This window comes from Salmo trutta, chromosome 26, assembly GCF_901001165.1.
Source record: "Salmo trutta chromosome 26, fSalTru1.1, whole genome shotgun sequence".
NCBI classification, from domain to species: domain Eukaryota; kingdom Metazoa; phylum Chordata; class Actinopteri; order Salmoniformes; family Salmonidae; genus Salmo; species Salmo trutta.
The window spans coordinates 5785665-5800664 of record NC_042982.1 but is presented as its reverse complement, the minus strand read 5'-3'; the positions used below and the strand labels follow the sequence as shown (position 1 = coordinate 5800664).

At 48.2% G+C, this 15000-nt stretch overlaps 1 protein-coding gene across 3 annotated transcripts in view; it reads right to left on the bottom strand.

The window, feature by feature from the left end:
• The window catches only part of LOC115162958 (protein jagged-1b), a 41004-nt gene that overhangs the window by 13586 nt on the left and 12418 nt on the right, over positions 1-15000 (bottom strand). For all 3 annotated transcript variants that reach the window (XM_029714506.1, XM_029714507.1, XM_029714508.1), the window contains exon 3: positions 2878-2935. In XM_029714506.1, coding sequence (XP_029570366.1) covers positions 2878-2935 — 58 coding nt within the window. The remainder of the gene's footprint in view (positions 1-2877; positions 2936-15000) is intronic.

The window sequence follows — 15000 nt, the reverse complement described above, 5'->3', positions numbered from 1 at the left end:
CTGGGCAGGAGGGGGCAGAGGAACAAGGGAGACAGGGGGAGAGGATGAAAGGGAAGGTCTGGGGAACGAGAGGAATGAGAAAGGATAGGTGCATCTTTGTGTTTGTGTGTCTTAGTGAGTATGTAATGAGAATTGAAGAGCGCGTTTTGGCGTTTTTGTTACGTTACAGCTTAATTCTAGCAAGTATTACATCGTTTTTTCCCTCATCAATCTACACACACTACCCCATAACGACGAGGCAAAAACTGTTTTTTATACATTTTTGCTAATTTATCAAAAATAAAAGAGACTGAAATAAATGTACATAAGTATTCAGACCGTTTACTCAGTACTTTGTTGAAGCACCTTTGGCAGCGATTACAACATCGAGTCTACTTGGGTATGACGCTACAAGCGTGGCACACCTGTATTTGGGGAGTTTCTCCCATCTCTTCTGTGCAGATCCTTTCAAGCTCTGGCAGGTTGGATGGGAGCGTCGCTGCACAGCTATTTTCAGGTCTCTCCAGAGATGTTCGATCGGGTTCAAGTCCGGGCTCTGGCGGGGCTATTCAAGGACATTCAGAGACTTGTCCGGAAGCCTCTCCTGCATTCTCTTGGCTGTGTGCTTAGGTTCGTTGTCCTGTTGGAAGGTGAACCTTCGCCCCAGTCTGAGGTCCTGAGCACTCTGGAGCAGGTTTTCATCAAGGATCTCTGTACTTTGCTCCGTTCATCTTTCCCTCGATCCTGACTAGTCAGTCCCTGCTGCTGAAAAACATTCCCACAGCATGATGCTGCCACCACCATGCTTCACAGTAGGGATGGAGCCAGGTTTCCTCCAGACGTGATGTTTGGCGATCAGGTCAAAGAGTTCAATCTTGGTTTCATCAGACCAGAGAATCTTATTTCTCACGGTCTGAGAGTCTTTAGTTGCCTTTTGGTAAACTCCAAGCAGGCTGTCATGTGCCTTTTACTGAGGAGTGGCTTCTGTCTAGCCACTCTACCATAAAGGCCTGATTGGTGGAGTGCTGCAGAGATGGTTGTCCTTCTGGAAGGTTCTCCCATCTCCACAGAGGAACTCTAGAGCTCTGTCAGAGTGACCATCGGGTTCTTGGACACCTCCCTGACCAAGGCCCTTCTCTTGGTGGTTCCAAACTTCTTACATTTAAGAATGTTGGAGGCCACTGTGTTCTTGGGGACCTCAATGCTGTAGAATTTCTTTGGTACCCTTCCCCAGATCTGTGCCTCAACACAATCCAGTATAGGACCTCTACGGACAATTCCTTCAACCTTGTTTTTTTCTCTGACATGCTCTGTCAACTGTGGAACGTTATATAGACAGGTGTGCCTTTCCAAATCATATCCAATCTATTGAATTTACCACAAGTGGACTCCAACCAAGTTGTAGAAACATCTCAAGGATGATCAATGAAAACAGGATGCACCTGAGCTCACTACCGAGTTCTAAAGTACCTCTGGCAGCAACATCAGTACAAAAACTGTTTGCCGGGAGCTTCGTGAAATGGGTTTCCATGACCGAGCAGCCGCACACAAATCTAAGATCACCATGCGCAATGCCAAGCGTTGGCTGGAGTGGTGTAAAGCTCGTCGCCATTGGAGCAGTGGAAACGCGTTCTCTGGAGTGATGAAACACGCTTCACCATCTGGCAGTCCGACTGACGAAACTGGGTTTGGCGGACGCCAGGAGAACACTACCATAGTGCCAACTGAAAAGTTTGGTGGAGGAGGAAGAATGGTCTGGGGCTGTTTTTCATGGTTCGGGCTCGGCCCCTTAGTTCCAGGGAAGGGAAATGTTAACGCTACAGCATACAATGACGTTCTAGACGATTCTGTGCTTCCGACTTTGTGGCAACAGTTTGGGGAAGGCCCTTTCCTGTTTCAGCATGACAATGCCCCCATGCACAAAGTGAGGTCCATACAGAAATGGTTTGTCGAGATTGGTGTTGAAGAACTTGACTGGCCTCCACAGACTCCTGACGTCAACCCCATCGAAAACCTTTGGGATGAATTGGAACACAGACTGCGAGTCAGGCCTAATCGCTAAACATCAGTGTCCGACCTCACTAATGCTCTTGTCTGAATGGAAGCAAGTCCCCGCAGCAATGTTCCAACATCTAGTGGAAAGCCTTCCCAGAAGAGTGGAGGCTGTTACAGCAGCAAAGGGTGACCAACTCCATATTAATACCCATGATTTTGGAATGAGATGTTCGAAGAGCAGGTGTCCACATACTTTTGGTCATGTAGTGTGTCTGTCTGTTTTTAGAGAATGCTGCTCACATTCCTTATCATGCAGATTTCTCTGATTATGAGCAGAAACAAGGAGCGGAGTGTGTAATTAAAGGGTCTGACCTTGGAGACCTCAGAAACACTGACACACACGTACAGGCACAATTAGAAACACACACACACACACCCACAGACACGTAAAAGCATACAGATTTGCTGCACTGCATCTCCCCTGCACATCGACACACATTCAAAACAGACACATACTGGTTGTGCCTCCTTTTCGAGACAGCAAGGGGACCCAGTGAGGACAGAGGGGAACCATAGCCCCGGGTCACAAACGGGAAGGGGAAGGGGAGGGGGCCACATGAACTCTATGTCCCTCTCTCCCTCCCTCCCTCCCCCCTCCCTCCCTCCCCCCCTGTCTGTCTGTCTGTCTGTCTGTATCACTGCTTATTTTCCTTTAAAGTGTGTGGGAAAGTATGAGAGTCTGGCTGTGCTCAAAGAAAGAAGGCAATTTAGTCTGTCTGTCTCTTTCTCTGCTTTTCTCTCTCTCACACACACACACACACACACACACACACACACACACACACACACACACACACACACACACACACACACACACTGTGGAAATTCTCTCTCCAGCCTTACCTGATTCTGATGTTTCGTTGTCATGGTCCAGAACCTCTAAAACCAAGGAGAAAGATTTCTGTGGAGGACAAAGAGAGAGAACAAGGTCCAGTCAATTCAGTTTTATCTACGTATGTAGTTCTGATACAAATAGATTTGTCACAAAGTGCTTAACAACAGTCTGGCGTAAACACCCTAGAGAGCTAGCCAAGAACACATAGTAGCTCACAGAAGGACTACCGATTAAATGAAACAAATTACAACCTTGCAACCTCACAGTGTGAAGAAGAATGTCATTTTTGACTCACTCCAGAAACGTTCATAAAATCCATATAGCAGTAGGGCTGTGACGGTGGGTTTTGGGGATTTTGGATGATGGTAATTGGCCAGCCAAATGACCGTGGTCACTGTAATAACAGTTAGAAAAGCAAAAAAAAAAGAATAGTAATAATATATACCATTTTTTAAAAATCTGACACACATTTTCTCCTCTGCTCCTGACTACATGTGCCGCCATATAAATAGATTGAATAGAACGGGTGTCCCCATTGATGGCATAATGGGTGGACTGGCTGCCATTGCAAGTGTACCCATAGCAAAACACCCTACTCCTTCATTTTTTTCTGGTTACATTACAGTCAATGAACAAAGTAGACATTAATCAGATAATACCGCATTGGAGAGCCAGCCCGGAACTATCTTAACTTATCCACCATCTTTGGCCATAAGAGCAAAGCAGGAAGTAAAAGCAGGAAGTGTACCCATCAATGTGTCCTGTGATTTGTTGATTCAACTCAACAGACATTACAACAACAACAAAAACATTCCATTGCATATGCCACATTAGTTAACACAATTTGAATGAACATTCTAGCTTTCAGCAAGGAGCAACAAAGTTTCAAAGAGTCCATGTTACCGCTGAAACGGACTCAACCGCATGAATGCCAAGCTGTTCCGTCTTCAGGACAAGTCTCTGAATGTCCTTGAGTGGCCCAGCCAGAGCCCGGACTTAAACCTGATCGAACATCTCTGGAGAGACCTGAAAATAGCTCTCCAGCAACACTCCCCATCCAACTTGACAGAGCTTGAGAGGATCTGCAGAGAAGAATGGGAGAAACTCCCCAAATACAGGTGTGCCAAGCTTGTAGCGTCATACCCAAGAAGACTCGAGGCTGTAATCGCTGCCAAAGGTGCTTCAACAAAGTACTGAGTAAACGGTCTGAATACTTATGTAAATGTTATATTTCAGTTTTTTATTTGTAATAAATTTGCTGACATTTCTAAAAAACAGTTTTTGCTTTGTCATTATGGGCTATTGTGTGTAGATTGACGAGGGGGAAAAAATGATTTAATCCATTTTAGAATAAGGCTGTAATATAACAAAATGTGGAAAAAGGTTAAGGGGTCTGAATACTTTCCCGAATGCCCTGTATATACAGTGCCCTCCATAATTATCGGGACAGTGAATATTTTTTTCTTCTTCTTTTGGCTCTATACTCAAAAAGTTTGGATTTGAAATCAAACCATGACTATTAGGTTAAAGTGCAGACTGCTTTAAATTGAGGGTATTTTATCCATATTGGGTGAAATTACAGCACTTTTTGTCCATAGTCCCCACATTTTAGGGAACCAAAAGTATTGGGACAAATTCACTTATCTGTATTAAAGTAGTAAAAAGTGTAGTATTTGGTCCCTTATTCATAGAACACAATGACTACATCAAGCTTGTGACTCTACACATTTGTTGGATGCTTTGTTGTGTTTTGGTTGTGTTTCAAATTATTTTGTGCCCAATAGAAATGAATGGTAAATAATGTATTGCGTCATTTTGGAGTCACTTCTATTGTAAATAAGAATAGAATATGTTTCTAAACACTTCAACCGTAATGTGGATGCGCCATGATTACGGATAATCCTGAATTAAATGTGAATATTGATGAGCGAGAAAGTTACAGACGCACAAATATCCTACCCCCAAGACATGCAAACCTCATCATTACAAAAACCGCGGTTACGAGGGTTATAGGGAAGTTGTGTCAGCCCTGTATAGAAGCGCTGATGTGTTATGCCAAACTAGGCTACCCCAAGGGAGCCATGTCACCCACATCTACGGAGCATTCTGGCAGCTCCGCCAGGCCCTTAAGGACAGGGAGGAGGTTAGCATTTTTTGTCTATTTTCCAGATCATAGATTTAATAGGACTGGGCCCATATCCACAAAGTTTTGTTCAGAGTAGGAGTGCTGATCTGGGATCAGTTTAGCCTTTTTAGATCATAACAAATAATGTTATATGAACAGATCCTAGATCAGCATGGCCCCAGGTATGCTTGCATGATACGACAGAGTGGGGTGAACCATTAGGAATCCAGCACCTTAAAAAAGCAGCAATACAGAGAGAGAGACAGAGAAAGAGAGACAGAGAAAGAGAGACAGAGAGATATATATAGAGAGAGTACTGTATAGGCTACTACATATGGCTACAACAGGGCCTGTACAGAAGACAGGGACAAACAGCAGAGATCTTACGAATTTGGATTTACTGAGATACCTGACTCAGGGGAGATAAGGAGGACAGGTGTTTTTTGTTGTTGTTGTTTTTATAGACATGGGTTTGAATTATTCAGCAATGAATAATTCAGACCCATGTCCCCCCTTTCTCCACCGCTCCTCTCGCTCTCTCTCTCCGAAACACTCCAGCAGCTGCCATGCAAATCACCCCGCCATGCATTGTGGGTAGGGTGTCCTCCTAAAGGGCTGCATGGATGTGCAGTCACGACTCTGCTCTAAGGGCCCACCGCCGAGGGGATGAGTGGAGCGAGGGGGGGGGAGATGGAGAGATGGATGATGGAAGGTGAGTTTGGACGGAAGAAAAGAGGGCAGAATATAAGATAAAAGATAGTAAGTGAGCCGAGAGTAAATTATAAGCCTAAGAACGACGGGAGGGATGGAGGGAGGAGGGAGTAGGTGTAAAAATGTGTCGAGGGTAGTTGATTAGAGGTTGGAAAAGACATTCAGGAGTGGGGTGGGAAAGATGAAGGGCGGGGAAGATGCGCAGGAGTGGAGACGCTGAGGGCGTGTGTGCGTCCATGCACGATTGTGTGACCTGAGGTGAGGACGCACAGAGAAGATAAGAGGTCGGGCACTGAATAAATAGGTAGGTGCGCTTTAGACCGACCATAGAGGCATTCAGGAGAACACACTGGGAAGCAAGGGAGAGAATGCAGACACAGGATGAAGAGAAAGGGAGGATGGATTACTAGGATGGAAATGTGTGACAACGTGAGGAGTGAGGTCAGGAGACAGCGGATGAGGAAGGTGGATCGGAGAAAGCGTAGAAAAACGGGTCACAGCATAATAGACAGGTAAACAAGAGGCGGGGAGGAAGAGGTGAGGGGAGGGTGTGTAGAGTGGAGAGCAGTGCCAAGACACACACACACACACACACACACACACACACACACACACACACACACACACACACACACACACCGCAGATTAGAGAAGGGGAGTGAGACATCCCTCAGTCTACTTGAGTGTTTACAATCCACCCCCATTAACACACACACACACAGTGGTAGCCCGCATCAGTCAGAGTGCTAATGAGAGCCATCGAGACCTCCCAGAGTGCAAGCAGGGTGTTTCTGGCTCGGGATGATGGACCATTTGGATTCACTGATGTTTGTCATCTCTCAGAACACTGGAAAATCATTATAGACTAGTGCGTGGACAGTGGCAAATTAGAATTGAAGAACAGTGACCGCTCTACCTATTCTATTTCTATAGGGGGGCGGGACAAGGGAGAGGTGATTATGGGCAGAAGTCATCATCGGTTTGGACATCCTGTCGGAAGACTTCTGGGTAGGGAATTAGGCAGTGTCCAATACACACACACCGCTACCTCAGTGTTGGCGTGCTCCCAGGCTACTAGCTAAGTACACCTTTCTCATCCCCCTTCTCTCCTTATCTCTCTCTCTCAATTCAAAGAAATTCTAAGGGTTTTATTGGCATGAGAAGCATATGTTTACATTGCCAAAGCCAGTGAAATAGATCATAAACAAAAGTGAAATAAACAATCAGAAATGAACAGCAAACACTACACTCACAAATGTTCCAAAGGCATAGATACATTTCAAACGTCACATTATCTCTCTCCCTCTGTTCGCCTACCGCTGCCACACCCTTCACAGACACACACACACACACACACACACACACACACACACACACACACACACACACACACACACACACACACACACACACACACACATACACACACACACACACACACACACACACACACATACACACACACACACACACAACACACACGCACACACACGCGCGCGCGGCACACATCCACGCAGAGCCCAGGTCACACACACACTCAGGAAGGGTGTACCAATGAACAGACCTTTTGCTAAAGCTACCATTTTCCATCCTAAAAATAAGCAATAAGCAAAAGATTAGATTTCTAGTCAAACAGATGGGAAAGGTGTTTTAGAAAACATCTACCAGACAAGTTTTTACAGATATTAGAAATATATCCAAATGACAGTTTGGTTGACATGTTTGGACAGCGCAGTACAGCACGCAATAGAGTACAGTAAAGAAAAGTAGAGTTCAGTACACAGTAGAACACACTAGAGCTGAGTACACTATAACTGAACTCTACTGTACTCTACAGTTTTGTCATTTAGCAGAAGCTCTCATCCAGAGCGACTTAACAGGAGCAATTACGGTTAAAGTGCCTTGCTCAAGGGCACAGCGAGTACTGTACTCTAATCTACTGTGCTGTACTTTGATGTCCAAACATAGGAAATATAGACGTCTATGATTGGTTTAGATTTGGTCCTGTCTGGAACAACCAAATGTTGTTCTTTTGGGGGGCAGAGCTCATTAAAATAATATTCAGTGTGTAGAATAATGCCCAAATATGCAAAGGAGAATATTGAATATTTATACCTTTGTGTATCTATTTAGAATACATCGCAATGAAGAGAATGACATTTATATAAATAATTATTCGTCAGGGACCCAATCATGAAATTGCAATTACCGCAGTTCCATTACCATGTGTAAATCCACTTCACCTACTGTAGCTCAATAACCAAAATAGCCTTGTTCAAAGTCAAGGTGTCATGTCATAGCTGACAGCCCATTCTTTCTGCCGACATTCAGAGCAGATATTTAACAAAAGTTCTTGGAAAACATAAAAAAACTGAGGTTAGATTTTACCAAAATTCTGCTACCAAACTTTGCATCTGCACTGTTCTTCCAGGAAACACGTTTTTGTAAAACAAAACCATTGTAAATTGTTTAATTAAAGTAGTCATTGTGAATAGACTTGTATGGTTTGTTAAACTTTAAAATCAATGTTTTTAGTTTGGCACACATTTTCAGTAAAAAATCTGAGTCTCGGTGCCATTCCGTTACCGTGGAATTGTCCAATTGTTTGATGTGAACTGTGCTATAAAGATCATTATCAAAAACCATATTGCATTACTTTCCAATAATGCTATACTACAAAACAGATACACTGTCCAACACACTTCAAAATGTCATCTATCAGTAACGCAATAAACACAGATACGCAAATCAGATGCACAGAAGCATACCAACATTTTAACACACAAGTATACACACAACAATGGGACAAATATAGGTGACCAACCGAATCATTGTTATTATTATTAACCACAATAGTCTGCTATTAAATACATACTGCGAATACATACACCCCTAGCACCCCCACATATATCCACTCACTCTCTCACACACTGACAGAAACGTACAAACAAACTTTTGACGCATGATATTTCCCTCTCTCAACCCTGCAGTTACACCAAAACAGACTGGTTCCAGTCGCTCTCTTACAAGTCTGGTTAGAAATACACAGATACGTTGCTAAGGTTGCTACGTTAAAAAAATAATTTAAAAAACAGGCCTGAGTGAGTACACGGTGAGTGTGTGTGTGTGTGTGTGTGTTTGTGACCAGAGAGAGAGAGGAAATGAAATAACATTAACGAGACACATGGCCACTGACTGTGGTGATTTTAGCATGTAAATCTTGGTGGGGCAAAACCCCTAAAAAATGTTTTATGCCTGCCAGTAAAGCCACTACACAACACTCAACAATACACGAATTGCATTATAACGGTGACAAACGGTGCTGACAAACTGTTAGGGCCAACATAAATCTGTCCCAACAACAGAGTCCCAACACCTGACCACCGCTGCACCTGGCTATCAGCGGAGCCTTGTCTGGCAGCGAATCAGTTCATTCAGCCTCATTTACTGCCTTTTTAAAAAACCATAGCTGATATGGCTGACTTGCTGAAACACATGTGTGATTTCTACTGACAATTGAGATGTACAAACTATGGCATAAAGGGACGACTACACCGTGATTTGTTTTGCTATTTGGGACAAGAATAGCAGAAGGGATGACAGAGCCGGGGAGTGACGTGGATGGTGTTCCACGTCTGAGAGCATGGTGTACCTGTGTGAGTGTGTATTTGTGTGTTTGTCAGGGTGGAATGTCGCTGTGGGAGTGTGTGTGGGAGTGCAGTGTTGTCTGGTGTGTGTGTGCGTTGACTACTACAGTGTGTGTGTGTGTGTGTGTGTGTGTGTGTGTGTGTGTGTGTGTGTGTGTGTGTGTGTGTGTGTGTGTGTGTGGGTGTGTGTGTGTGTGTGTGTGTGCGTGCATGCGTGCGTGCGTGCGTGCGTGCGTGTGTGTGTGTGTCATGTAGAGCTGAGGAGTGGGCTGAAAGTGTGTCGCGGCAGTGAATTGAGAGGCAGGAAGAAACCATTAAAACACTTTATAATCGAAGTTGATTTGCTCAAGAGGACACTCAACGGCTTTCCTAACTCCACTATTTCCTCTGGAAAACTTCCATGGAATGTCTATCATCTCTTGCAGAACTGTCATTTATTTCATCTTTTCTGAAACCACTGTTCTGGGAGCAATTTGCTAATTTTACCACTCGTAACCTCTCCATCCGCAAAAAGTCTGGGGTTAATGTTGCTGTGGGCTGGAAGGACGATGGGGCCTTTTTCCATTTGGACAAACCACAGTTCCAGGTCTCCACAGTTATGCCCTCTTCTTAACGGGCTGTGTTAGCATGGAGAGAGAACGAGAGGGAGTTCCCAAAACAAGACGCAATAACAACAAGGAAATTAAACAGCCATAAATCGCTGGAAACTGTCTGATTGTTTCTCCCTCCCTTCCCCTCCAGTCTACCATAAATAAAACAAGGCTTGAATTAATGATACCCAGGCAGATGCCCATGTATGCCCACAATCCTAACCCTCCACATTCCTTTTCCTCAAAGCTCATAGAGCCAGGTGTGCCTCTCTCTCCATTAATCCCTGATAGGCACTCTCTCTTCCTTTCTCTCTCTCTCTCTTTCTGTCTCTCTCTGTTGTCTCTTTTATCCCTCACTCCATTTCTGATGGGCACTATGACCCCCCCCCCCCCCAACACCCCCCTCCCGTCACTCTCCACCTCTCTCTGAGCCCTCAGACATGGGCAGGGTAGGATATCCCGGCTGAGCCAGGCTGTACAAACACAGCTCTACGACAGGAAGGACTCCCAACCCTGAGAGAGGAATTTCCCCTCCACACACATGCATACACACGCACAAACATGCAAAAGTGCACATGATAAATATGATAGTCAAAACTATCGACTATAACAGTACTCTCTCTCTCTCGCTCCCTCTCTCTCTCTCTCTCTCTCTCTCTCCATCACCCCATTTTCTACAATCTACGTGAGCAGCACACCAATCATTCTGCTACCAGGTCCATTACTATCATAACCCCTCTCTCATAGATGGCACCACTCTCCTGAAGTGTCACGAGCCCAACTGTAATTACAGACACACACACACTAACATACACACAAACACACACTTACACACACACACATCCACACATGTCCCTTTAGTGACAGTGTTGTCATGACAGCGGTGCTTGAAGCTGAATACGATGGCTTGCATCACACCGGCAACCCCCGAACGGAATCACAGTAACAGTGGGCCCATCCTTATTCCCTATAGCGTGCACTATACCCTATGGACCCTGGACAAAAGCAGTGCACTACATCCAGAAAATAGGGTGCCATTTGAAACCTGAAACCCAGAACAGACATGGACTAGCCCCTGGGTGTACGTATCTACACCACCCTTCTACCATCCACCCCACCCTGCTGCCATCCACCCCACCCTGCTACCATCCACCCCACCCTGCTGCCATCCACCCCACCCTGCTGTCATCCACCCCACCCTGCTGTCATCCACCCCACCCTGCTGCCATCCACCCCACCCTGCTGCCATCCACCCCACCCTGCTACCATCCACCCCACCCTGCTGCCATCCACCCCACCCTGCTACCATCCACCCCACCCTGCTACCATCCACCCCACCCTGCTGTCATCCACCCCACCCTGCTGTCATCCACCCCACCCTGCTGCCATCCACCCCACCCTGCTGCCATCCACCCCACCCTGCTGCCATCCACCCCAACCTGCTACCATCCACCCCACTCTGCTGCCATCCACCCCACCCTGCTACCATCCACCCCACCCTGCTACCATCCACCCCACCCTGCTACCATCCACCCCACTCTGCTGTCATCCACCCCACCCTGCGACCATCCACCCCACTCTGCTGTCATCCACCCCACCCTTCTACCATCCACCCCACCCTGCTGCCATCCACCCCACCCTGCTGTCATCCACCCCACCCTGCTACCATCCACCCCACCCTGCTGTCATCCACCCCACCCTGCTACCATCCACCCCACCCTGCTACCATCCACCCCACCCTGCTACCATCCACCCCACCCCTGCTGTCATCCACCCCACCCTGCTACCATCCACCCCACCCTGATACCATCCACCCCACCCTGCTGCCATCCACCCACCCTGCTGCCATCCACCCCACCCTGCTGCCATCCACCCCACCCTGCTGTCATCCACCCCACCCTGCTACCATCCACCCCAGCCTGCTACCATCCACCCCACCCTGCTACCATCCACCCCACCCTGCTGCCATCCACCCCACCCTGCTGCCATCCACCCCACCCTGCTGCCATCCACCCCACCCTGCTGCCATCCACTCCACCCTGCTGTCATCCACCCCACCCTGCTACCATCCACCCCACCCTGCTACCATCCACCCCACCTTGCTACCATCCACCCCACCTTGCTACCATCCACCCCACCCTGCTGCCATCTACCCCACCCTGCTGCCATCCACCCCACCCTGCTACCATCCACCCCACCCTGCTGTCATCCACCCCACCCTGCTACCATCCACCCCACCCTGCTGCCATCCACCCCACCCTGCTGCCATCCACCCCACCCTGCTGCCATCCACCCCACCCTGCTGTCATCCACCCCACCCTGCTACCATCCACCCCACCCTGCTACCATCCACCCCACCTTGCTACCATCCACCCCACCTTGCTACCATCCACCCCACCCTGCTGCCATCTACCCCACCCTGCTGCCATCCACCCCACCCTGCTACCATCCACCCCACCCTGCTGTCATCCACCCCACCCTGCTACCATCCACCCCACCCTGCTACCATCCACCCCACCCTGCTGCCATCCACCCCACCCTGCTGCCATCCACCCCACCCTGCTACCATCCACCCCACCCTGCTACCAACCACCCCACCCTGCTGCCATCCACCCCACCCTGCTGCCATCCACCCCACCCTGCTGCCATCCACTCCACCCTGCTGTCATCCACCCCACCCTGCTACCATCCACCCCACCCTGCTACCATCCACCCCACCTTGCTACCATCCACCCCATCTTGCTACCATCCACCCCACCTTGCTACCATCCACCCCACCCTGCTACCATCTACCCCACCCTGCTGCCATCCACCCCACCCTGCTACCATCCACCCCACCCTGCTGTCATCCACCCCACCCTGCTGTCATCCACCCCACCCTGCTACCATCCACTCCACCCTGCTACCATCTACCCCACCCTGCTGCCATCCACCCCACCCTGCTACCATCCACCCCACCCTGCTACCATCCACCCCACCCTGCTGCCATCCACCCCACCCTGCTACCATCCACCCCACCCTGCTGCCATCCACCCCACCCTGCTACCATCCACCCCACCCTGCTACCATCCACCCCACCTTGCTACCATCCACCCCACCTTGCTACCATCCACCCCACCCTGCTACCATCTACCCCACCCTGCTGCCATCCACCCCACCCTGCTACCATCCACCCCACCCTGCTGTCATCCACCCCACCCTGCTACCATCCACCCCACCCTGCTGCCATCCACCCCACCCTGCTACCATCCACCCCACCCTGCTACCATCCACCCCACCCTGCTACCATCCACCCCACTCTGCTGCCATCCACCCCACCCTGCTGCCATCCACTCCACCCTGCTGCCATCCACCCCACCCTGCTACCATCCACCCCACCCTGCTGCCATCCACCCCACCCTGCTGCCATCCACCCCACCCTGCTGCCATCCACCCCACCCTGCTGCCATCCACCCCACCCTGCTACCATCCACTCCACCCTGCTACCATCTACCCCACCCTGCTGCCATCCACCCCACCCTGCTGCCACGTGATCCCGTCCCTCCTCTGTTCCTTTATGCTCTCCATCTTTTTGTTTTTCTTTCATTCAGGACATGATTAGTATCAGACTCTTCATCCCCCCCATTCCACCTTTCCTCCTCCTCTGTCTCTTTGAGTCACATTCTTAGCCGGTTAATTGGCTTGACAAAGTTATGTGATTCCAGGCTACTTCAAACGCTCTGAAAAAACAGAGCCCTCGCGGCATGGCATGTTCCCTCCCTGACCCCCCCCCCCCCCCCCCCCTAGCCTCATCTCCCCCCATCGTGTCCCTCTCGCCACCCCGGCCCACAACGAGATGCCCCCTTTGGCTTCCGCAGGAAATTACCTCGTCTGGTCACTGGCTGCTAAACATCCACATTTGTGTTTTTAGTGTGAGGCACGGCTAATGAGAAAGTAGGTATAGGGATGGGTGTGTGTGTATGTGTACGTGTGTGTCTGGATGACCTCTCAAAATTCTCCTGTTTCTACTTTCTCCGTAAACCGGATTCAAGGCTGTGGAGAGAGAAAAACTGCCCATACCAAAAATATAGACAAATACCCGCAAGTACACACCCCACGCACACGCTCTCTTTTCGCAAAGATGAGATATCAGGTTAGTGTGTCAATCACCCACAGACAGACAGACAGAACAGAATGAGAGCAGTGTTCATGGGTTAATAATGAGTAGTGCTTGGAGTGTGTGGCTCCCGAGACGCCGTAGTGAGATTAAAAAAGAAGGAAAGCACTTGGGAGGATGACATAGAAGAGACGGGGAACTACACTTGGGACCCAGACGTTTATCCAGATCATTTCGCCTCCATTCACTGTGTCACTGAACAGGGACACCCCCAGGGACACCATTAGCGGTATGATGACTGTTCCCTGCAACATCTAATTCCCACCGCAAAGGAAACTACAGTGAGCCCCAACTACATTGTTGCTGTTTGGGTTCTGTACTACAGCACTTTGGATTTGAAATTATACAACGACTATGAGGTTAAAGTGCAGATTGTCATCTTTAATTTGAAGTTATTTTCATCCATATCGGGTGAACCGTTTAGAAATTACAGTACTTTTTTGTACATAGTCCCCCCATTTTAGAGGACCAAAAGTATTGGGGCAAATTCCCTTATATGTGTATTAATGTAATCAAATGTTTAGTATTTGGTCCCATATTCCTAGCATGCAATGATTACATCAAGCTTGAGACTCTACAAACTTGTTGGATGCATTTGCTGTTTGTTTTTGGTTGTGTTTTATTATTATTCATTATTCATTCAGGACTATAATATCATTTCAAATCCAAAGTGCTGGAGTACAGAGAAATACTTTTGGAGCTCACTGTATGTGGTTTAACATCACCAGAGGGACAGAAGTGAGAGCGAGGCCAGTAACAATGAGAGGAATGGGTTTCCATGGGGATAAAGAACAGAGAGAGAGAGAGAGAGAGAGAGAGGGGGGGGGAGGGGGGGGAGAGAGAGGGGGAGAGGGGGAGAGAGAGAGGGGGAGGGAGGATAGATAGAGAGCGAGAGAGAAGGG